Source organism: Ceratotherium simum, chromosome 5, assembly GCF_057802395.1.
Source record: "Ceratotherium simum simum isolate JZ-2026a chromosome 5, ASM5780239v1, whole genome shotgun sequence".
NCBI classification, from domain to species: Eukaryota; Metazoa; Chordata; class Mammalia; order Perissodactyla; family Rhinocerotidae; genus Ceratotherium; species Ceratotherium simum.
Window position 1 is genome coordinate 71263073 of NC_141904.1, and position 26003 is coordinate 71289075.

The following is a 26003-nucleotide window of genomic DNA, read 5'->3' on the forward strand; positions in this document are numbered from 1 at the left end:
ACAAAGATAGAGAGCAAAGTTCACCACCTAAGGCTTATCTGGAATTCAGAACAATCCAGCTTAATCTTTCATGAGGAGGGTGAATTAAGGGTGCACCCCTCACGTGCACGGTTATCTCTGCCTGGCAACACCTGCTGAGGGAACATTGCAGAGGAAACACCCCACTGCTGTGACATAGACAGGAGGAAGGCCTGGGAGACGAGGAAGAACAAAGAGGAGGAAGAGGGAAAACCAGAGCAGCAGCAAGCTCCCTGAGTAAGCTGAGAACTTGAAGGTTTATCTCTGTTCTCTCGTATTTTATCCTGGTTGAACACACTTCAACTTATTCCTCCAATTCTGGATGTCTCGAACATTTGAACAAGAAAAAAAAAGAAATACCTCATTAACAGAGAACTTCCTCTTAAAGCCTTGTAAATGCACCAAAATTGTAACTTCACAGAGAAGCCATTCAATTCCTGGCTCTCCTGCCACTAATTTTACTCTACAATAATAATTTCTAACATTTACAATATACTTAGGATTTTAAGTACATCATCTCATTCAATCCTCATGACAACTCTGTGAGGTAGGTACAGGATTTCCACAGCAACGCGGAGAAGTTGCAAGATCGCACTGCTAGCCTGTGGTGGAGCAAGGCGTCAAAGCCCGAGCCCCACATTTACCCTATATCCTGTACTCCACCCTCTACTGGGCACATTTAGAAGACACCCTTTCTGTGCAACACAGAACTCAAGTTCTTCTACCTTAGATCACATGCCCTTGCTATTTTTAGAGGTGATTTTTAGAATGAGTCACCATACTAGCTTAGCAGACTATGTTCCTGAAGCACCAGTCTGGATACAGGCCACGGATCAGATGAAGGGTCAGGAGGGCCAGTGGTTACAGTGAAGAACTAGTTAACCTTCTGTTAAAATTATACATAGAGAATTGACTCAAAGTACAGGTCTCACAGAAAACAGGACCTAGAACAAGCTACACTTGATCAAAGTAGAGCAAGTTAGAATTGAAATCAAAGGTAATGCCTTCTCTTGATTTTTAGGGCAACTAGCTCACCCTTGTGGACAGAAAACTCAACTACGCAACCACCAGTTTCCTCCCACACCACCTCATTAAAATACTGCACTAAAACTGGGGAAACAGACTCAGACCAGTAGATAGCCTTGATGATTTAAGTTTGAGCAAGCTTTCTGAACAGATCTACATGGCATATACAGATGACTATCTAAATTGTTTTAAGAATTTTATACCTGAAAATTTGTCTGTATAATGTGGGAAGTCTCTTAAAGATTCTTAAACTCAAATCAAATACAAAACCAAGGATTTGTTGAAAACAGTGTAACAACAGTCACCATTTGTAAACGAGTTTCTGTTGTGCAAGTAGAGTCAATTCTAAAAGATTACAGTAACTTTTCAATCTGGTAGAAATCACTGAAACTCTAACAAAACCTAACTACAAAACTATTTGCTGGGCCGGCCCCGTGGCTTGGTGGTTAAGTGAGCGTGCTCCACTGCTGGCGACCCGGGTTCGGATCCCGGGCGCGCACCGACGCGCCGCTTCTCCGGCCATGCTGAGGCCGCGTCCCACATACAGCAACTAGAGGGATGTGCAGCTGTGACACACAACTATCTACTGGGGCTTTGGGGGGAAAAGTAAATAAATAAAATCTTTAAAAAAAAAAAAAAAACTATTTGCTGAAATATTTATTTATTCTATAAATATTTATTGAGTCTCTATTATATAACAGGCACTACACTAGACACTGGAAATAGAGCAAATAACAAACGATTGCATTTTTGCTATGCAGAGAATCAAAACATTGTGACGCAATAGCGACTTGCAGCTACTTCAGATTGAGCGGTCAGAGAAGCCCACTGCAGAAAACTGTAAACAACCCAAATGCCCATCAGTAGTAAAAAGCCCAAATATCCATCAGTCATGATACAAATATACAAGAGAATACTAAGCAGGCATTCAGGTAGAACCAGAAGTGCTGCTATGTAAGATGTACAACATACACCATAATCAGGAGAAAGCAAGGTAAGAAGGGAGTGTGTACATGAGTATATGTCTATAAATTTCTTAAAGCAAATATTTAGATATGAGCATATGCATTAAAAATACCCCAAAATTGTTAAGAGTGATTACTTTCAGGAAGAGGACTTTGGAATGGGGAGATTCTATATTCCACTTGGGAGATTCAGCATTTCATTCCACGTGCACATTGTTTCATTTTAACACTGAAATTTTATTTTTAATACATAAATAAAAGCCAAATCAGTATGACAGAAAACCTGGGCCTTCTACTTTTGATCTATCTGAAACTGTTATAATTCTGATTTACAGACTTAATATAACAACCTCCCACTTAGAGAAGGTGGTAATAAAATGACCATCTAAGAAAGAATTCTTTGTGGATAACATTTGGCTTAATGTTAAATACGACACAGCCAAGTCCTGTGGCTCATAACACGCCACACACACACACACACACACACACACACCCGCCCCCGGCTTAGGTTTCATTGGTAAAAATTGGTCCACCTGCTCTCTGTAAGGTACAAATAATGAGGATAACTATTCCCACTTAAAACCACTTGTGAAAAAAATATGGGAGGACATATCAAATTCACTCAACAAAGGGAATGAAAACCAGGTCTTTTCCCACCATTACTAATACTTAAATGCCCTAAACACAGAGGAATGTTCAGATCCCTCAAACAGATTATTCAACAACTAAAAATGTCCTGTGTGTTAATGTTCCTAAATTTACTTAAACAAATAAATAAATAAAAATTTTAAAAAGGACCCCAATGATTCAAAAGTAAAACATACTTCAAAAGAATTTAAGACAAATTAGTCTAATTATTGAGTGGCATTTTCCAGTCTGGGGTGCAGACCCCATTTCCAAAATTAGCAAACCAAAATAATATCTTCACTCTATGAGGCAATCACAATTGTGTGCTTAATAACAGAGAAAGTGGTAAACAAATAAGCCTAATTTTGAGTTTCTTACCTAATGCAGCATGATTTTCTTGCTCCTGACTCTTTCCCAAAGAGGCCATCATTTTTGAATATATATCAGTCCACCAAGGATTATACTTCAAAACCTGTTCAACTGCCTCATCTTCAAAAAAGTCGGCGCTGGAAAAAAAACATTGGATGGGCTTGTTATATAGAATTGGGCTGGTTTTCATTCTTTAAAATTTTATCTTAACTCATCACACTTGCACTAGAAATATATAGTTTATTCAAAGTACATTTCAAGGAAAGATTGAGCACTGTACTTACTTTCTTTGTGGTTACTAATCACCATAAAACAAAAAGTAAGCATCTGACTACAGGGATATTTGACATTTCTGATCTCTTTAGAAAGAAGGCGCACAGAGGAAAAGGCGCACAGAGGACCAGGCCTACCCTGCAGTCCCATCTTGTACTATAGTGGTGTGGGATGAAGTGAATCTCAACACAATGGACTAAGCCAGCGCTTGTGCTAAGTTTCTAAGTACCACAGATTTTGTATTGTAAGTTTACAATAAAGGAAAGAATCTTTTAGCTCCTCCAAAGAAAAACAAACACACGAATATGAAATTCAGGATACTGCATATCCACAAACATGCTACACACATATGTACATACATCATTTTTTAGCATGTGCCCTCTTATTTTCTACCAAGATGCAATTTATTTTACTTAGCTACGCTAATCTTAATAGTTCCTTCATTTAAAACTACTGAAAAAGATAAAGGCAACCTTTGTAGAGAACAGAAAATTAATTTTCCTGTACTTGACTTCTCAGTTTTAACATGAAAAGTAAGTGCTACATTTGAAATATACTCTTGGAGGACACTCATTCAGAAATTAGAGGACACATTCAGAAATTATGCTATCTTGCATTCCAAGTTGGAAATTGTTGGGCCGGCCCTGTGGCTTAGCAGTTAAGTACGCGTGCTCCGCTGCTGGCGGCCCGGGTTCGGATCCTGGGCGCATACTGACGCACCGCTTCTCCAGCCATGTTGAGGCCACGTCCCACATACAGCAACTAGAAGGATGTGCAGCTATGACATACAACTATCTACTGGGGCTTTGGGGGGAAAAGAAATAAATAAAATCTTTAAAAAAAAAAAAAAGTTGGAAATTGTTATTCTTGGGAAAAGAATGAAAAAAAGTATAGCTCATGGTGAAAAATTCATTTATATTTCAATTAATTAGAAACTCAAGGAATTGGTTGTTTTGATACATTGAATCTTCTAGCTGATAGTTTTATAACCTTAGATACTTTTTTCTTTCAACTGAGATATTGAAATCGTTTTAAAATTTGAAGTATCACAGATAACTTACCAAGTTCTTCATATGTGCGAAGCACTGCAACAAATGCTTTTCATCCATTATTTCCTTGAATCCTCAAAGCATCCCCATAGGCAGGGGCTACTAATAATACTCCCATTTTACATGGGTGGAAACTGAAGGTCAGAAAAGTTGCACATCATCGCCAAGGTCAAAGAACCAGTAAGAAGTGTGGCCAAGATTTGGACCCACTTACATCTTACTCTGGAATCCAACTATTAACCAGTATAAACATTCCATTTTTATGCTTGAGGAAATAAAGTACATATTGGACAAAACTCAATAGCAATTATCTTGAAATAGTAATTCTCAACATCAATTTCTGTCTAGTGCACAAGGCATATAAGACTAGGATAAAGAAGTTGCTTTATAAACTAATCCTGCTAAGAGTCTCTTATAAGCTCTCTCTCTCTCTCTTTAAACTGAAGGAAAACTCTTTGGAATTGAGGTTCTACTACAGACTTTCATCCACAAATCAGGATGTGAACTTTTTCTAGGAAATGAATTTCAAAAGGGATAAGCAATAAGAGTAAATGGCTAAAATGCTAAATAAGTCAACAAAAAGTACTGACTTTGTGGCATGTTCCAAGCTCCATGCTGGGCATTGGGGTTACATTGCTGACAAGACAAGGCGGTCCTGGCCCTCACAGTCTCAAGGGAGAGTCAAACAATTACAATACGATGTAAGTGCTGTGACCTAACACTACAAGAGTGTATGCCAAAATGAAATTGGGACGACAGGCAAGATCCCTGGAAGAAATATCTAAGCCAACAGCTGAATGATAATTAACAGTTAACTAGAGTAAGAGGGGTGGGAGAGAGTAGTCAGCTGAAAGAATGGTTAGCAAAGACTAGGAAACAAGAAGACACATTTAAGAAAAAAAAGTTGAGAACAGCTGGAAATAACAGGTTGTGGTGACAAGCTCATAAGCCATGTTAAAAAAACCTCACAGATTTTTATCCCTAAGAACAACAAACACTTAAAAGCTTGAGGACTGACATCGGTGTGTTTTAGAACATCACTCTCACTGCAGTAAGGAAAATGGTTTAAAGGAACAAGCCTGAAGGAACAGAAATAACGGTGGCCGAGAACAGGACAGTGGCAGTAGACATGGAGCCAAGTGCATCCGTCCGACCTATAGTCAGAAGCCAGAATCCACAGGATGTAGGGCTTGAGGGAGCCAGGAGCCAGGGCTGAGGCTCAAGATTCTGGCCTCAACAATTCAGTGGACAACTGTACTCTGCTGAGACAGGAACACAGGACACTTCAGACACGACTGAAGAAAGAATGACTTCTGCTTGGAACACACTGAGTTTGAGGTGTCCTGTAGGCAGTTAGGTATACAAATCTGATACTCAAGAGAGACACATGGGAGTCATGAGCACTTAAACAGTTACTGAGGCCAAAGAGGACAGGATTGCCGAGGGAGATCTGGCCGAGTGAGAGAAACGGGAGTTGAACACCAGAGCACCTCCTTTAAGTTGAGAGTAGAAGAAGAGCCCATCTGAAAAGATGCTGGGTTTTCCCCTAGGAGAAAAATGATGGGGAAGAAAGAGCCTTTGTCAAACGATATTTCTACCGTCTCCAAGCACCCCCCTTCAAATTTCAAAACGTTTAAGTAATTATTTTGAGTAAAATCTCACTAAGACAGCCCTAGTAATCTAAACTGTTCTGGGTTATTCTTTACAGTGTCCATGATTTAAGAGTTTTGTAAACAAGATCTGAGGTTGACTGATGTTCTACTTTCCAGAATGAATTATTGTCAAGTTTTTAAATGCCAATAATTCCACGAGCATTCACTGAGCGCCCTCTACATACAGCATCAGGGAGAGGAAGATCAGTAAGACTCACTCCCCGCCCTTCAGGATCCACAATCTAATGGGAATCACGGACACAAACACAGAATGTCACAAAACAACGTGGTAAAAACAAGATGAACTATAACACAGGAGCACTTCTATGGCAGTCTGGAAGGGAGGGAGGGTGCCAGTGGGTGACAACTGAGCCTGGGCTTAAAGGATAAATAGCAGTTCTTCAGGCAAGGTGGGACAGGGGAGAAAAGAGCCAGCAAAGGATACCATGAGTAAAAGTGTGTGAGAAGCAGTGTGGTACAGGTGGGGAAATGCAAACATTCATTACTGCTGCAGTATCAAACTTGGGCAGGGAGTAGGAAAAGAGATGCTAGAGAGGCAGGCAGGGCCCAGATCACAGAGCACTTTCTGTATCATGCTAAGGAGTTAAGAGCTTATGCTTTAGCAAAGAACTCAGTAAGGGGTTAAGCAGATTTTCATGTTCAGCATCTAAGACATCATAGTGGTGGTTTTATGACTGATGGATTTGCAGAAGTCCAGGCTGGAGTTAGAGATGCCCAGTTAGGAGGCTGCTGCAATGAGCCAGACACAGACGAGGGCCAGGAACAGACAGAGTGAAGGAAACAGTGAAGAGACCAAGGCCACAACTTCAGGACTCATTGGAAGCGTGGGATAAGAGAGAAGTCAAAGATGAATCCCAGCTTTCTAACTTGGGTGATGGGGGCGAAAAATGGGGCACTCCACCAATTAGAAAATTCAGGAAGACTTTACAGGTGAAATGATGAGTTTGATTTTGAACATACTGAAATAGAGGAGTCAGTGAGATATCCAGTCACTCTCTAAACTCTCAACCTGGCTTTTCTTCACAGCACTTCATCACAATCGAAATACCATCTACTTCCCCACTAGAACCTATGCCCCATGAGGGCAGCTACCTTGTTGTATTGACCGCACTCTCCTTGCTGTCTACAACACTGCCTGGCACGAAGGTCATTCAAACAAATATCTGTTGAACAAATAAGTGCATACATGAAAGAAGGAATAAATGAAATTTTATTCTAATTGCTCTGTCCCAAGCTTGCTACTGTGAATAGGGAGCCACCTCGGAAGAAGGTGATCCAGCCTCATAATTACTACTTGTTTTGAGATCTCAATAAATCCAAAAGCCTGATCATTATACCATCTTCTTTAACAAATTTATAGCACTGTAAATTCAATTGAAAATGGCACCCAAATGCTATATGATCCTTTTAGTCTCTTTTCTTATCGCACAGATATTTTGAATATCGACTGAATTCTTTTATTTTCCAAAGAAGGAAATAGGTGAGATTTTATGAATTGGTTGAAGTAAAAAATATGCCAACAATTAAAAAACAATTTGCCTGGGAATGAAAAAACACTCTCAGCAAGAGAAATACGAAAACTTGGCTATAATAAACAAAAAGAGGAAGGACTATTAAGGAATGTTTCAACATGCCTTCAACATACTTTAGTGTAAAAATAATACCCAAAAAGAATTATAAATGGCAAGGAATGGATAATCAAAAAAAATAAACGTTTATGGATCATCTATATGCCCAGCATTCTGATGAGCTACAAAATTGGGGGGGGCAGGGGGGGAGCAGAGATCACACACTGACATCCAGACTTTACAACAAAGGATTTTAAAAACAACAATAACCCAAAGTCATTTCTGTGTGCCTTTGAGAGGTATAAATTTTTCTATATAACCAATTTACCTCACTGTGTTCTGCTTTAGATGAAATTAAAATTAGTTTTCCTTAAGCTCCAAAAAAATCTGACACAATGAGACATCATGACTTGTAAGGACAAGTCTAACAACTTGAAAATGTCATATATTACACTAATGTAATATATATTACGTATGACACATGTATATCACATTTACATATAGAAATGTGTAACATAATACATGCAATGTATTGTCTGCATGGTAGATAAGAATTTAAAGTAAATCTTTTCTTCCACTGCATTAACCATTAAGAACAACGAAAAAAGCACTGAGCTAAAAAAATTTTAATTGAAAATTTAAAAGAATTTTACTTGCACTTCATTTAATATTAACACATTTGGAGGAGTCAGTCAGCTAATATAAATAATGAGTAAAAAGGGCCGGCTCCGTGGCTTAGCGGTTAAGTGCGCGCGCTCTGATGCTGGCGGCCCGGGTTCGGATCCCGGGCAAGCCCCAGGGCGCCGCTTCTCCGTCCAACGCGAGGCCGAGTCCCACGTGCAGCAACTAGAAGGATGTGAACCTATGGCATACAACTATCTACTGGGGCTTTGGGGGGAAAAAATGAATAAATAAAATCTTTAAAAAAAAATAAATAAATAAATAAATAATGAGTAATGAATAACACAAAATTGCAATTAGCCAGAGTCTTACTGCTACCGGAAAAGTCACAAAGAACCTGCACCTCATGACTCCCACTCTCCGACTTGCCCATGACTAAATTTAAACCACTCGTGGAAGAACTTTTCCTTGAGAAATGGAAAGAACATTTCATGCATACTATTAAAGAAAATGAGCTTCTGGATAAGAAACACAGAAGACAGAGAAAAATAAGGGCTGCTTATAATATCAAACTGCTAACTATAAATTCGAATTTCCTAATTCTCTCAAGCCAGGGATATTCTTCTAGTTTTAGAAGAGAAGAGATAGGCAGTTCTTCTAATTAAGCTCCCTCCCACTTGAAATTAGTCTTGTAAAGCTCATTCTGTGTTCATGCCTGCCCAAGAAATTTGCTGACAATGAAATTTCCACTTTAAATATTCAGCATGATTTTAAATAGGTTTCTTCAAATTACTCTTCAGTGGATCTTTAAAACCACAACTGGAGAGATAAAGGTAATTAGAAAGGGCAATGTCAATGGAGTTGAATCTCTCAGATGTCCTCCAAAATATACCATACCCTGCTCCTACCCAGTTTCCCTTAGGAGGCTGAATAGTCCATTTATCACTACACATCACTCAATGCATTTGCACATCACAAGATATATTTCTGCCATTCCAATTAGTCTCCCACTGTGTCACAGGAGATAGAACGTTAATCACAAGAGCAACAGCAGTTCAACTGAAATAGTGTACACGAAAAGGAAATAGAAAATGACAAATGGAAAGACTCTTTTCAAGCCCTGGCCAAGCCACTTAGTAGTGGTGTGACCTTGGGCAAGTCCCTTAACCTCCTTTCCTCAGCTGCTGTGAAAAGTGAATTAAATAATCACATGAGAGCACCTGATAAGCTGAAAGCACTATGCAAATATAAGGAATATGATGATTACAGCTGCATATCTAACAGTGTAGAAATTGTCGGCCCAGAGCTTGGGAAGAATGATCATTGAGGTCTACATCAACGTCGACACACATCCTAACAGAGCACTGTATCCACAGAGGCCAGGTGACAATCACTTCCTTGGAATAAGTACCACCATCCTGGCCAATGAGACACATCACAGTCTCGCCTCAAGTGATTATTTACCTATCCCTTAATTACATAAGTTCCTTAGGCAAATATAAGCCTAATAGAGACGTATTATGGCTAAAGACACATTAATGCAGGTGAGAAATACAGCAAAACTTAAAATTAGATTTTATTTATACCCTACCACAGAGAATAACTGTTAATTTGAAACAGATCCTTGATTACAGGTGCTAGTGGATGAAGTGTTAGGAAAACCCTGGATCAGCCAAGAAATGCAGTTACATGTAAATTCAAATTCTTTAAGAAACGTTAATCACAACAAAAAGTCTGCTTAAAACAAGTGTAAATATTCTCATGCACTCAGCGTTCTACTTTTAAGCCTGGAGAGAAAAAACTCAAAGAAGTATATTAGAAGAGTTCTCTGTTGCTGTAGTGAACTGCTAAGAAGCAACATCTGACAAAGATCACAGAGTTATAACAGTTGTAGACTCATTCAAATGTTAATTAAGGTTTTGAGCCATCACTAATTTCTGGAATAAAAAAAGCACACGCCTAGCATAGTTAAAAAGACACTCAAAATATTTTAAATAAACGTCAAGTAAATTACTTAGTCCTCAAAAAACTCAGTACTCACAGATAATGGTCAGGATCAAATTTGGCCAGCTCAGCAGCCAAGCGTTTCTGCCTTCGTTCAGCTGCAGGAGTGAAATCTGGATCCTTAATATCGATAACTTCACTCAATTCATCCTAAGAACACCCAGAAAAGAAAGAATAATTGCTATCTCCTGTTTTAGCCCTGAAAAACCTAATTTTGCACAAAACGCAGAAGCACAAGAAGAATCTAATTGATCAGTAAGCCACAGGTACTACCTGTGACATTTAGAGTCGAAGCCAGTGAATGTTTGTTAAACAACTACTACTTGCCAGGCCCTGTTGGAAGCTTTCACCTAAATTATCTCATTTAATCCTTACAACAAACTGATTAACACATATTAAGGCTATAAAAGTTTAACACAAAAAACAGAATAGAATAAACCCCTCTAAGCAAACAGGAACATTGAATTCTGCATTCATTCCCTATTTACTGCTAGAGATTTGAAAGTTATTAAAGGCATGCTGAAATAAACTTCTAGACCCAAGATGGAGCTGGTCCTCTCTGGGGTGCCACATCAGCAAGCAAAACTTAGATCACTTTTCTGTCCCTGCAAATGCTCTGCTTGACCAGAAAGGCAGGACATCCAGTCCGCCAACCCCCACTCTCCAAATGCCAACGCTGGGCTCCATACTTACTTCCTTGTTCCTTCTCACCCCAAACAAGGTTGCCTCTGTGGCCCCAGCCAGATCTTTTCTACTTTTCTCTTCCTTTTTCTTTATTCTTTATCCTATAAAAAATTCCTGCCTTCCACCCCGTTTTGCAGCTTTCTGAATGGCAACCACTCACTTCATGAAGTGTTAAATCAAGTTTGTTTGTATCACCTAAATCATCTTGATTAATCATTTTTTAACAGGTGAATGGTTTGACTACCAAATATCCACACAGACTTTCCTTCTGTTTCTTCCTATGGTCTAGCACAGCTGGCCTCAAATAAGGATTACCATATAAAACTTACACACAAAACTGTGTCCATTCTACTTTATGAGCAGATCTAAGAATTTTTAAGGGCAACGGTGATGTATATGCCTTCCCATTGGAAAATTTTAAAATCTAATCCTAATGAATATTCAACTTCACTGTAATTATCTTCACCTAGAAATATATATACTGATATGTAGCATGGTTCCTAAGACAAATCCTACAAAAAACAGGTATATTAGGAAAACTGCCTAGGATACTATATGGTCTTTTTTCTTTTGATTGGAATTATGAAGCAAAGATACCTTTTACAGTCCAAAATATTCCTAAAACTATACCTTTTTTTCTTTCTTCAACCTCCCCATTGCTACTACCAACCCCAAGCGAGAAGTATGGAAACTGGAAAAAGCTTAAAGAATTAAAGCTTAGCTGAAAAGAAATCAAGGGACATAACTTGGTAGAGAGTTGTGGAGACAAACTGTTAGAAGCGATTTGTAAATGGAATGACAGGTTAGTGCCTAATAATCAGGCTTAAAGTCGACAGCTGTAATGCAGAATCACTATAAGGAAATGAGCTACGCTGAATTAGCCAGGGAGAGACTAGTATACAGACTCCCCACACAATCAAAATCGCTGCATAAAAAAAAAAGTAAAAATTGGGGGCCGGCCTGGTGGTGCAACGGTTAAGAGTGCGTGCTCCGCTGCGGCGGCCCGGGGTTTGCAGGTTCAGATCCCAGGCGCGCACCAACACACCGCCTGTCAAGCCAAGCTATGGCAGCGTCCCATATAAAGTAGAGGAAGATGGGCACGGATGTTAACCCAGGGCCAGTCTTCCTCAGCAAAAAGAGGAGGATTGGCATTGGATGTTAGCTCAGGGCTGGTCTTCCTCACAAAAAAAAAAAAAATTCTTTCATGCCTACCACAATCCATTTAGCTCAAATAATATCAACAACATTTAATCTAAGCACATTCTAATAAAATGAAAGGGCCCAGAGAACTTTTTGGAAGTCACATCCAGAACATCTTAATCTTCTAAGTACAAACATTCTGGGCAAAAATCAGATTACTGGCTGTCCCCAAACTTATAAAAATTTGCATTCCAAAATTTTTACAATTTACTTCTGAGAGACTTAGCTGTACTTTCCTATAGAAATACTATTATAAATAGTAGTTAGATTCTCAGGGAAACCCACAAGTTTACTCAATTCATAATAAACTTGAAATAGAACACTCACTATACAAAGAGTTTAACAAGCGCTCAGCAGTGTTTCCATGGGAAAATACTTTCAGACCTGCAGTTTAATCCACCAGAAGCATCTCTCCCCCAGCAGCTCAACCTGGACTCTTCTTCGCTTCCCCCACTTCCACACCTGCCTCAAATTAGCCACTCCAGCCACAGAGCTGGGAAAGGTCACTGATGCAGGCCTTGGGGGAGAGGAGCTGTACCGGACCCACAGGACTTGCCTCAGCTGGATGAATACTTGGAGAGCCGTTTCCTGCACGTGGACCGCAGGTCTCTCTCTCCAGCACCCTTGTGTCACTCACCCTCTTTCCTCCTTCTAGCCCCAAGAATTTCCCTGCCCCGTCACACAAAGACACACACACACACTTCTGAAAGCAGCCTGATGAAGTACAAAAGCGTGACTCTGGAGTTAGACAAACCTGAACTTAAAACCCAGCTCCAGTCTAACTGCAACCTCTCTGACCCTCAGCTTCCTCAGTATAAAACGAGCGTAGGGACAACACCATCGTAGGGCTGGGTATTAGCTCTCCTGCTGCTATAACAAATTACAACTAACTTAGTGGCTTAACACAACACAAATTTATTCTCTTACAGTTCTGGAGGTCAAAAGTCCACAGTCACTCACTGGGCTAAAATGAAGGTGAAGGCAGAGCTGGTTCCCTTCCGGAGGTTCTCGGGAGAATCTGTTTCTTTGCCTTTTCCATCTTAGAGGCCAGCTGTCCTCATTCCTGGCCTCACAGCCCCCCATCACAATGCCTCTCCTCCCTCAGCCTCCATCATCACACGGCATTCTCTTTTTTCACTGTGACTCTATCACCTCCCTCTTACAAGGATCCTGTGATTAACCAGGGCCCACCTGGATAAGCCAGGCTGATCACCCCTTCACAAGATCCTTTATCACATCTAAGTCCTTTTTGGCATGCAATGTAACATATTCACATGTTCCAAGGATTAACTTGTAGATATCTTGGAGGGCTGCGGGGCAGGGCGGGGGAGCAGTGCATCATTCTGTCTGCTATAGGCTGTTGTGAGGATTAAATGAAATAACACAAGTAGGGCATTGAGTACAGAGTTCAACACATTCAGTAATGTCAGTTTCCTTTCTCTCTGTCCCTATTCCACTGCTGTTCCCTGTTCCTCACTGTCTGACTTCCTATTGAGAGTACGTATCCTCCCTCCCCTTCAGTTTCCTCACTTCCTAGCAGCAATAAAAAGAAAGAAAAAGGGCCAGCCCCGTGGCTTAGCGGTTAAGTGCGCACGCTCCACTGCTGGCGGCCCGGGTTCGGATCCCGGGCGCACACCGACGCACCGCTTCTCCGGCCATGCTGAGGCCGCGTCCCACATACAGCAACTAGAAGCATGTGCAACTATGACATACAACTATCTACTGGGGCTTTGGGGAAAAAAAGGAGGAGGATTGGCAATAGATGTTAGCTCAGAGCTGGTCTTCCTCACAAAAAAAAAAAAAAAGAAAGAAAGAAAAAAAACTGGGATTAAAATGTCCCACTTCATTATTTCACCTGGACCAGATAGAAGGTCATACAATCTGTGAATCTTGGTAGACAACTCTACATTTCAGAGGATAAATGGACTGAAGTAACCACAGGCATTTAAAACACTAACTGCATGGAGAATAAACCCAGACTCTTACCTTACCACAGCTCAAAGCTCTGCATCATCTAGCCCATCTATTGCTTCAACCTCATCTCCTACCTGCCCCTTCTCGCTCAAATATGCCCGAGCCACACATCAGACTTCTTTCCTTTCTGGAACTCTGAGCCTTTTCACGTACAGTACCCTTCTCATCATTCAGGACTCAGTGCAAATGTCACTTCCTCAAAGGGGCCTTCTCTGGGCATCCTAGCCAAAGGAGGACCTTCCAGTCTCTCACAGCGTCCCGTCCTTTTCCTTCACTTGTCACTATCTGAAATTATCTTATTTATTTGTGGTTTACATGATTACTGTCTATCTCTCCACTAGAATATTCCATGAGGGCAGGGGTCTAGACTATCTTCTTCCTCACTGTTTCCCCAGCACTGTGCCCAGTGTTCAGTATTAAATCATTCATTCAGCAAATAGTGCCTGAGGGCCTGCTCTGGGCTAGACACTGTTCTGGGTGCTGAAGCTCCAGTAATAAACACACAGACACGGTCCCTCCTCTCATGGGAACGAGAAGGAAATGGTAAGAAGGCAGTTATCCCTCCTTTCTCCTCCTCCCCCTTGCCTGCAGATGCAGGCCTCCACATACAGCCATGCAACTGTACCCCACAGAACATGAATGTGCACAGCAGTACAAGCCCCACACAGGCTTGTCCCACACACAGTGGCCCTGTTCAAACTGGACCCTCAAGAGAAACTGGAACAAAGTAAAAAGCAAAGTAGAGAAATCTGTCTAAGGCATCACTCAACCAAAGGAAAGGGAGAAAAGAGGATGAGGAATGTTAAACTACAGTAGGAAAAAAGTGATTCTTTTTTTAAAAAAAGCATTGCTAGGCCACTGTTATTAGAGCTATTTAAAGATGGGCATTGCCAAGAGAGGTCCTGTAGGATTTAAATCAGGCTTATGTAAGTTACAGCAGCGTTAAGGCAGAGACTAGCCAAAGAGAAAATGAAGAGCCGTGTGCACATCTGGCCAGTAGGTCTCCAGGAAACAACAGCCTCAAGTCCCCAGTGCAGCTGAGGGAAGGAAAGGCCAGCAAGGCAGAGTCCTGCGGCTGCTGGCAGCAGTGGTCCCGGGAGCCTGCTGGGTTGGCGCCCACAGACTCTAGGATGGTTGCTGCTGGCAGCTGCCTCTGCCAGAAGCTTGTTGTGAAGCCCTGAATTTGAGCAGCCAGGGCAGTTTTCCAAAGGCGTCCTGGTGGCTGGCAGCAATTTCAGAAAGGAAAGACAAAGGGGATGTATGTGTGTGGGGGGGGTGGGGGTGGGGGGGGGGTTGACAGAGAATTTGTTTCAGCAAAAATATTCTTATTTTCTTCTCATTATTAGTGTAAAATACAGAAGTTCACAAGCAAACCCTATGTAAATGGTTGGAGGGAAAAAAAAAATGAAAGACTATACTCCCACCTGAAAAGGGTTAAATTATTCAATTAAGAGAGGATCCCTGGGTATTGGAATTATGGATGATGTTTTACTTCCTTGGTTATATTTTTATAATGAATATATTTTGCTTTTATCATCAGAGAAAATAAAGCTATTTTTCATTTAAGGGGAAAAAAAGAGACTATAAAAATACTAGTAAAATATGAGTAGTCAACAAAACTTTATGGGTATTTTCTCATCCAAAGGCAGAACTAGAGAAACCCTAAACTTGTGAGAAAACATTATTTGAGAAAATGGTGACGTTTCTTAAATATATGATTTTAAATTAGAAGAGATGTTCTCAAAGCTCTTATTTCTGCAGTAATTGTTTCAGTTTCTTCTAGCTGCTTTACCAGTAGAAATAGGGTCATACTGTTAATCCTACATGATCACTCAGTTTTTAACCACAGTGTATGAATGTTACAAATAGAGCAGTTACAAATGCAAAAAAGAACTCTGCAAGTAATACCAATTACGCAACATTTTTGTGGCACTGTCTCATAAAGCACATCTACCTTAATACTCCAAAGAATACTCCTTAACTCTTGGCATCTTGGTTCACATATGATTTCTGGAAGTTCTGATATTTCCTAATTGTTATGAATGACACCAAAGTCCTCAAATTCATATAAGAAAACACATATTCTTTAAAGACTACATTTGTCCACTGGTTTGTCCACTAGTAAAATGTGCACATATAACAGCAACGATGCCACGACGGAATGGTCAATGCAGAGCCAATACACACGAGAGCCCAGCACGGTGCCTGGCACGGGGACACACTCAATAGCTGCTAGCTGTTGCTGCCCAGACCCCTGAGGTCCACGTCTGTTACCCAAATCCCCTGGAGAAAGGTGAGCTTCAGGATTCACACTTTTGAAGAGTTCAGAAAAGTACCATGGTACACACACACACACCACATTTTATTAACCCCCTCTAAGAAGTCTGGGGCAGCACCTCATTGAAATATGTTACTATTTCTACAGCAAAATTTTTGAATATGCACACTAAGTGGGATAAAGAAAAATAACTATTAAATGACTCACATCAGTTCAGATCAGGTTTGCCACCAAACTAAATACGAAAAAGCTTTTAGTTTCAGAACTCTTCGTGACCCCAGTATTGCACGTATGGGGTTATAAACCTGTACTACTATAGTGTTACTATTTACATTACCCCTCAGAGCTTTCTCACACGCACAGCTTTTTTCCCCTACATTGAGGAAAATATGCATTCAAATTGTTTAGAATAGCAATGTTCATTCAATTAAAATTTGAAGAACAATTTAATGATTTTAGACAATCAAGATAAGTGCTCGAAAATACATAATAAACATAAATTCAGTGGTTCATTTCCAAGGGGAAAATAGAGGGATGCCATCAGGAAGGGACACACAGGGGCCCCAACTATGCTGGTAATGTTTTCTTTTTTAAGCCGGGTAATAGGTCCCTAGGGATTTGAAGCATTAGTTAAGACATTCAAAGAGATATAAAGTATATGTTATAACTTCTATCTTAAATCAACCTAAATTACTTATTTAGTGAACATCTTCACTAGATACAAGAACTTCCGACCCAACAGGGACTTGGCCTGGGCTCACATCATGGCATTCCTGCATCTTCTCAGCACCCGGCCGAAATCCCTTGAAAGGATCTTCTCTCAACAGCAGCAGCAATTAAGAAACCAAGTTCCCCGGCCTGAGGAAGCACTTTCAACCCAAATGTACAATCTGTACTTAGCCTGCGTGACTTTTACTATCATTCCTTTATAGCTTTAGACAGGCAAGTCCAAAACAGACTGACCACAAACTAGCTCTCGGCCAAACAACTGGGGTCCATTCACTGCAGCGTCTGCTGTAGACAAGACTGACTCTATACTTACTACCTGAGAGACAAACAGGGAACGTGAGTAGGGAGAGAGAACACGGAGATCAGAATTCAGCAGAAAAGCATATGAGGTTTCTGGAGGAAGTATCTCATCAGCATTTTGAGACTCCTTAAAGGAGTCTTGAGGGCATTTTATATTTCTCAAGGGCAGAGGTCTTTCTAGTATCCTATTCTTTTTTTCAAAGAGTTTTCACAAGATAGCATCTCCTTAAATTTTCTATGTGGCCTTATAAAGTAGGTGAGCAGGGCCGGCCCGTGGCTTAGCGGTTAAGTGCTCGCGCTCCGATGCTGGCTGCCCGGGGTTCGGATCCCAGGCGCACACCGACGCACTGCTTCTCCGGCCATGCTGAGGCCGCGTCCCACATACAGCAACTAGAAGGATGTGCAGCTATGACATACAACTATCTACTGGGGCTTTGGGGGGAAAAATAAATAAATAAAATTGAAAAAAAAAAAGTAGGTGAGCAAATTTATCCCTATTTTACAAAGAGGAGATAAAACTGGTTTGTGTCAAATAATTGGCCTGGCATCCCAAATCTAAACAGAGGTAGAGTGGGACCAAAACATAGGTCCTTTACCTCTCTTTAGTAGCTTCCAATATGTCTTACTATAATAAACCACATTCTGAACAGGTTTCACATCCTCTATCCAGATAGGAATGAAGTTAAAAAAAAAACTGTTCATTGCTGTTTCTTTCATTTAAAAACAACCATTAAGACCTCAAGTTAGTGGTTCACAAACACTTTCATCATTCAACATTCCAGAGATGCGTTTTCTATAAAACAACACAAGTACAAAATTATCCAAAATCTCTCTTCTCCATTTCATTCATTTCAATCTCCCTACATAGCCTAAGATAAAGTAGAATTTCCTACATTGTTTGAGGAAGAGAAAGAGTGATGTCATTCCTTTTTAGCCTAAATGACAAATGATCAGGTTTTAACAAGAGATTACATTCAACCCCGATGAAGAGTAAATAGACAAAAGTGCCTACTGTACACCTTGCAAGAACTAAACAATTTGATCAAAAGACACAAAGTCATTCTCATCAGGAACATTCTGTGTCATTTATATATAAAACAGAAGAGACATCATGCCATAAAGACATAATTTTCATTTTTCAGAAGTATAAAACATAAAGCTTTCCAGGAAGTATGAGGAGAGAGAGGTCCCGTTTTGTATTTTGGAAACTTCATGTCTAGAATACTGAATGAAGTAGAGAAAAAAAGAAAGTAACAGGACATCTTACAACTGTAAGCACAGTAAGACTAGGCAGAACAGCCAATGCTACGGAACGGAGCGAACATCTGTCTAACAACCACATACAAGGAGCTGTGCTTCGTGCTCTAAATATGTCACCTCCTGCAATCTTCACAAAAAACCTCCAAGTATGAGCAGAACTGAAATTAAAATATCCAAACAGTAAAATCCTATATACCAAGGTCTTTAGAGAGACAGCATACCTGTAACCGTTGAAAGACTCCTGATCGCAAGTTTCCAAATCCATAGCGGCACTGTGGACTCAAAGCACTTTCGGATACCTCTTCATAGGGGGACTGTTCAATTTCCCAGTCAAACTCTTCATTGTCATCTTCTACTCCCTCCTCGGGAACCTCAGAAGCACCTAAATGTGTTAAATATTAATTTGCTAAAGTACTGGATTTCCTAGGTACAACTTGGGGAAGAAAAAGAACAGGAAAAAACACCTGTTCAGGTGCACCAAAAGACACATACAAGAATATGCACAGCCCCACTACTCTTAAAAGCAAAAAAAATGGAACCAACCCATCAATAGTAGGATGTATAAGCAATAAGTGCAATGAAAGCAAATGGACCTCAGCTATATATGGATAAATATCACAAAAATGTTCAGTGAAAGAAGCCAGACCAAAAAAACACATACCGTATGAATTATATATATATGTATAAATGTATGTATATGACTTATATATATGTATATATATTTATGTACATGACTGATATATACAATTCAATACTAAGGGTAGGAGTTACCTGGGAGAGGAGGGAGGGAGAAGTAACCAGGAGGAGACACAGGGCAGGATTCCAGGGTGTTGGAAATGTTCCATTTCTTGACCTAGCTGGTAGTGGTACTTCACGTAACTCACCGAATTGTACACTTCTGATCTTAGCTCAAGAGCCCAATATTTTGCCAAACACAGAGATGCTGTTTCAATTGGTCCAAAATGTGACTGACTACTCATTCAATAGAGTTCTTTACGTCTTTATATTATATGTCATCAAATGAGCTATTTTCACATGACCTCCTTATCTTGTCACCTTAAGTATTTTCTCCTATTTCCTATTTGCTATATCCCTTTTCCCCTAGAAACACATAGCATTCCAGATATTCTGTCTATCTTTCTTTCCTCCCAACTGTAACAGACATACCTATTTCTTCCACAAGTGGTTTCGCAGTCCTGGATTTTCTTGGTGCTAGAAGAGCAGTTAACATGTTCAGCCCCTCAAAATGCTGGCCAGGAGTTTCTTTGGGCAATCGAATGGTAAAAATTCCTTAAAGATAAATTTTTTTTATGCTTAGCTAGATTAAAATATTCAAAGACTTCACAAATATATCTAAGAAATATATATATTGGTAAAACAGAAGTCTATTTCATAGAGCTCTGCTGATTCAGCTGTCACCTCTATAAGAAATGAATCTGTTAAAGCTGCAGAATGCTTTAGTCTTCCATAGTATCACCTTCACCTATCGATAATATTAAAAGTCCAAGTCAAAACTTTCACAACTCAACGGCCTGAGAAGGTCATAACTTAGAATTAACCAGCAGCTACTTACAAAATTTATTTCTGGACTAGAGGGGAAAAAAATCAGGATATCTAATCCACTGGAGAATAGCAATAGTCTGAAAAATATACAAAATCTTAATTAAAGCAATTACAGCTTAATAAAATTCTTTGATACCTCAAGAGGTATATTCCTAAAGTCTGTCTAAGGCAGACTCAAATTCTATCTCCGTACTTCTTTCCTGAATGGGTTTATCCACTTCATCTAGGCTCTCCTATGAACTTAGCACATTATTGACTACTCTTACATTTCAGAACATTCTACATCTTTTAGTGTACTAAACTGTATTCTAATATATCAAATACAACTCAAGCCAAATATTTCCACATATACAACCCTCCTAAACCCCTGTGTACATTTAAAATTTAATAACTTCGCTTCAATATGCAACTTACCTGCAATTAAAAGCAGGTTTACTATCTAGGAATTACATTGTGTTATGGGTTAGAACTCTGTCATTTACCTCTTTCATCCCATCTTTCCTCCCTTACCCTAGTTGACTGAGATCAATAAATATTCCCTGAATATATTACACAAGAGTACACAAAGTATTCTCATTCCAGATCAAGTGACAAAGGAAAATCCAGTGGCTTCTATGAAGGGAAAATAAATGGTTTCATGGCTAGCTGAAATGAAGGGCTTATTAACCATGAGAAGAAAATTCAATCAGCCTTTAAATGCCACCTATGGACAGTTTCTCTCTCACTTACATGTTATTAAATTTTAAGTTTGAAAACTGTACAAGAAAGATTTGATTCACAGCTAAAACCATCTACATCTTTTATTGCCTCACACATTTTTTTTACTTTTAAACACTTACTAAATGTAGAGGAAGTAGGGAATAAAACTACTAGAAAATAGAACCACAGTATTTAACTAAATGAACTTGACTTTGAAGAATATTGTGAAAAACTTTAAAGGACTGAAGAAGTTGAAATTGTTAAGAAATCTATCAATAACAGGCACTGAACAGTAAGAAACAATAAAGAATGACAGGGGCAGATTGCACTAGCAATACATCTATGGTCCCCACAGTATCTTGAAACTTTTTTGTGTAGTTACTCTAACATGAAGAATCCAAAGAAAAAACTAACAAAAATCCCAAAGGCAATACCTTTATCTGCATCATAGGACCCTTGCTCGCTTCCATTTTCTACAATTCTTCCAGGAAGGGTTAATCTGCAGATTTAATATAAGGTCTCATGAAGTCCTTTAATTACAAAGCACAATAAGTGATTCTCAATGATTGTAAACATTTACCATGGAAATCTATCAACCATCTTAAAAGGAAATTCCTCAGCATTTCTTAACATTTTACAAACTAAATAACTTAGATTTCTTCCCTAAGAAGAAAGAAATCAGAGATGACTCATCTTTCTGTCTGAACACCCATTAGTCACCGATAAAATAGAGACTTAAAAAGAAAAGCCACAGTAACTATTAGTTATAACTTATTACAGTACTTTCCCCTCGTGCCTGAACAGCAGGGGCTCAATAAAAGTAGACTAACTGGCTTCCAAAAAAAAAAAAAAAGAACCAAAAAATGGGAAACAACAAAACCAGTTGTTTATATTGGACAAATTACTACTTAAAAAAAAAAAAAGTAGAAAGCAAAAGTGTTTTTCTCAAATCTCATTATTACTATATGGGGATTTCCCCCTCTTTCATACTAAAGGAAATGAACTGATTTCTCTGTTTCCAGCTTTACCCTGGTTCAGTCAGTCTTTCACTGATGCCCCAAAAGAATTTTCTAAAACAGAAGTCTACTACTTTTCCATTTGAAAAAGCTTCTGTGGCTGCCTGACACTGACTAGACAATTTAAACTCACCAGTGTGGCCTATCAGGCCGGCACCATTCCATTCCAAACTTATCATCTGAGCCTCATTTCCTCTCATAACTCCCTCTCCCTTGCTTCCTACTCTAATAGTAATAACAATAATAATAATAAATTTGGCAGACCCCAAAAGGCCCAGGGCTTCACAACCTAGTTACCTTGGATCCCAATGGTTCTAGGAGCTACAATGCATTTTCCAAACCAAGACCCCTTCTAAGCCCAGTATAAGGAGTCAGTTTACGGATAAATCAGTTTGTTATAACAGTTACAAACACTAACTTTACTATCACAATCAGAATTGAGTCCCAGCTCTGCCATTTACCAGCTCTGTAACTTTCTTTGTACAAGTTAATTAACTTCAAGGCTCATATTCCTCATCTGTAAAAAGGGAAAAATAACAGAATCTATCCCAGGGTTACTGAGAGAAGGAGATGATAATACAAAGAGCTTAGTGGCTGGTACAGTTGGTAAACATTCAGAAGATGTAAGCTGTTATTATCAACTCCCTTCTCCTAAACTCTCTAAGTATGGGGCTAGATTCTTACCGTGTAATAGTGAACTCATATTTGTTCACAGATCTGCCTCCCCTGTTAGACTCTTGATTCCTCAAAGAGAGAGGCGAGATTTTATTAATCTTTCGTGTACTGTAGCAAACTGCATTCTCAAAGATGGCCCATCTCACATCACTCCTCCCAACAGTGTGGTCTATGTCCCCTCCCCTTAAAACTGAATGGGCTTCTGGAACTGTTTTAAGCAATACAATAAAGCAGAGATGACACTGTGATTTCTGAGGTTAGGTCATAAAAGGTGATATAGATTCTGCCTTGCTCACTGGGAATACTCACTCTCGAAACCTTCAAGCTACCCTGTTAGAGGTCCAACTCCTCAAAGGAATCAAAACTAGACCCTGCAAAGAGACCACACAGGGAGGTCCTGAAAGTACATGAAGAGAGGTGCCCTCCTCCCTCACCCCACTAGTCCCCAGCTGCTTAGGCCCTTGGGGTTCCAGGTCCTGCCACCATGTCACCACAACTGTATTAAAGACATCAAGGCAGAACAGCCCAGCCAAGCCCTTACCAAATTCCTGACACACAAAAACCAGGACAGGGAGTTAAATGATTGCTGTTTTACATCTTTAAGTTTGATTGGTTATGCAGCAACAGATAACTGGAACAGCAGGCCCTTAATAAATACTAATACCTACTATTTATTGAATGCATGGTTAATTACCAGCCATGATAATAAGGACTATGCAGGCACCAGCTCAACCCTGACATCAACTCTTTAAGATCACAAATATTAGTCCCATTTTATAGATTACAAAACTGAGACTGAATTACTTGCCCAAAGTCATAGAACTGTCAGCGTGCCAAGATCCAGTTGTGCCCAATTCCCAAGCCTCTGCTACCCAAGGAATGGACAAATCTGTGAAGAGAACTCTTTAAACTGTTTCATACATAACCTCGTATTCTGTCTTCATCAAACCCACCGACTTACACACAGTGGCTTTTACTTTGAAATTTTTATTTTATTGTACTTATTTTATTTTACAATCCTATCTCATTTAAGAACTTTTCTCTGAGCCTCTGATTCCTCATCTGTAACATGAGTAAATAATAGAACATACTTTGTAGGATATGCTAAAACCAAACGAGATAATCCACATAAAGAATAACATAAACTTGGTGTAAAAATTCAATAAATATTTGCTATCACCATCAACATCTTCTTCCCATTCTTCATGTCTTGGCTTAAATATCACCTCTTCAGAAAGGCTTTCCCTGGCCACTTTAGATAAAAACAGGCTCTCTTTTACTCTCCCTCAGTGCACTTTATTTCTTTTTAGAAATATGTTTATTTCGTTTTAGTTATATGTTTACTTATTTGTTTACTATTTTTCTCTTCCCACTAGAATGTAAACTACATGAGGCCGGGCCGGCCCCGTGGCTTAGCGGTTGGGTGCACGCACTCCACTGCTGGCGGCCCGGGGTTCGGATCCTGGGCTCACACCGACGCACTGCTTCTCCGGCCATGCTGAGGCCGTGTCCCACATACAGCAACTAGAAGGATGTGCAGCTAGGGCTTTGGGGTAAAAATAAATAAATAAATAAAATTATAAACCACATGAGGCCCCACTACACGCCCAGTAACAAAAACAGAGCCTAGTATATACCATGAGCTTGATAAATAAATCAAAGAAATAAATGATTAAAGAAATAGGGAAATGCAGTATATTTTATTAAGTAGGTGGATTAAATTAGGTCTTAATGGCAATATGAGCAAAACCGGTTGAGGCCCAGTGAGGGAACCAGCTTGACTCAAGAGGAAGGTTTGTATTAGGAAAGTACTGGGCAGGAAAGGCAGGTTGGAGCTACACTTGAACGCGAAAGATTAGGAGAAGGGATGTTCCCTCGTAGGAAAGGGGTGGGGGCAATGGACTGACAATGTTTAGGACGAACTGTGTCCTCTGTAAAATGGGGCTAACGCCTACCTCCAAGAGTCACTGTCAAGATTAAATAAAATAATGCACATAAAGCACTTAATGCGTTGCTTGTTCACCCCATGGAAGGTGAGCAGTAACCGTTAGCTGTTACTACTATTGTTACGGTTTTCCAGGGAGAAAACGCAGACAGACAAGCGCTGAAGGCCCCTCACTGAGACTTGGGGGACGACAACCACAATCAAGGGACAAAACCAAACAGAGAAGCAGCAGACGACGAGGAGGTAGGAGAATGAGGCTACTTCGGTGTCAAGGGGGGTCAAGGAAGGCGAGAATTTCAGGAAGTAGGGAGCGGTCAGCCAAGAGGTCAATAAACAACGTGGACTGAGAAAAGTCAAAGGGACTGGGCAGCCGGGAGGTCAGCGCACGCTGTGCCGGGGCAAGGAAAAAAAAGAACAGAAAAGGAAGGTGACATGGTCCCAAACGCCAAGGTTTTAAATGGCTCCGAAATCTCTTTAATGTGGGGATTTAAGAAGGCTTCAAAAGGCAACGAGCTTCTGCAGCATCCAGAGCGCACGCCTGGAAGAGGGCACTTCCTCAGCACCAAAAGAAGCCGCGGAGATCTCGGAAAGGGCAGCCGTGAAATAGAGACGCGCTCCCTCGCCTTTTCATCCTCCCTCGATAAGCAGTCATCTAATGAATGAATGAATCCCCAAAATACGCTATTCCCCTGGCCGGACACCCAGAACTCGCCTGAGAAAGTACGGCTTGGCGTAGAACTTAAAGTCCACCCCCTCGAAGTAGACGTCGAACTCGGAGACCCGAGCGTAGGGCACGCGGATGGCGACAGTCAGGAAGTCGGAGTCCTGGCTGAGGTCGAAGGCAGGGGTCAGCATCACCGCACCGGACTCAGGTGCCCAAGTCGGTCACTCTCACTGCCGCCGCAGTCCCGCCACTCAAACTCTGCAAGAAGTCCCCACGCGCTGGTACCTGTTCTGTTAGCCACGGCGCTTCCGGCTCGAGGCGGAAGTGCTCGTGCGTGAGAGAGGAAGTCCCGCCCCACGCCGATCTCCATGGAGACAGGACGCTGTTAGTGGAGAGGTGGAGAAAGGGCGTGGCGAGTGCGGCTTTGTGCGCTGGAATTGAACCGAGGGCGTAATTTGGAAGAACCGGGACAAGAGTCCGCCTGAGACCCACCAAACCTCTCTCGAGGTTCTTAGAGATGATTTTAACAGGCATTGGCTTTGCAGATAGACCTGCGGTTCATGCCTTCTCGGCCACTTCCCAGCTTAACCTTGGAAAGTTACAAAACCTCTCTGTGCTTCAGATATCTCTCCTATAAAATGAAGATCATACAAGAACCTAGCCCCATAGAGAGGTTGTGAGGATAACATGAAATTATGAATGTAAAGCTCTCACAACGTACCTGGCAAGTCGTCAGTGCTAGATGTGTTCGAGCAGTCACCGCAGTAGCCACAGCAGCGTTACTGCGGTTTTCCTTAGTTCTCACCTGCCTTGTCAACAATTC

At 40.5% G+C, this 26003-nt stretch overlaps 1 protein-coding gene across 2 annotated transcripts in view; it reads right to left on the reverse strand.

Moving 5' to 3' along the window:
- Nucleotides 1-25480, reverse strand: part of SHQ1 (SHQ1, H/ACA ribonucleoprotein assembly factor) — a 95446-nt gene extending 69966 nt beyond the window's left edge. Inside the window, exons 1-6 of one of the 2 annotated variants that reach the window (XM_004419923.3) lie at nucleotides 25229-25480; nucleotides 21315-21379; nucleotides 19786-19908; nucleotides 18840-19000; nucleotides 10231-10343; nucleotides 3015-3142 (exon numbers count right to left, since the gene is read on the reverse strand). In XM_004419923.3, coding sequence (XP_004419980.2) covers nucleotides 3015-3142; nucleotides 10231-10343; nucleotides 18840-19000; nucleotides 19786-19908; nucleotides 21315-21379; nucleotides 25229-25371 — 733 coding nt within the window. In that variant the 5' untranslated portion in view covers nucleotides 25372-25480. Of the gene's footprint in view, nucleotides 1-3014; nucleotides 3143-10230; nucleotides 10344-18839; nucleotides 19001-19785; nucleotides 19909-21314; nucleotides 21380-22580; nucleotides 23950-25228 lie in introns of those variants that run through there. The other variant, XM_087431347.1, reaches the window with a different exon arrangement.
- Between the last annotated feature and the right edge of the window lie 523 nt (nucleotides 25481-26003).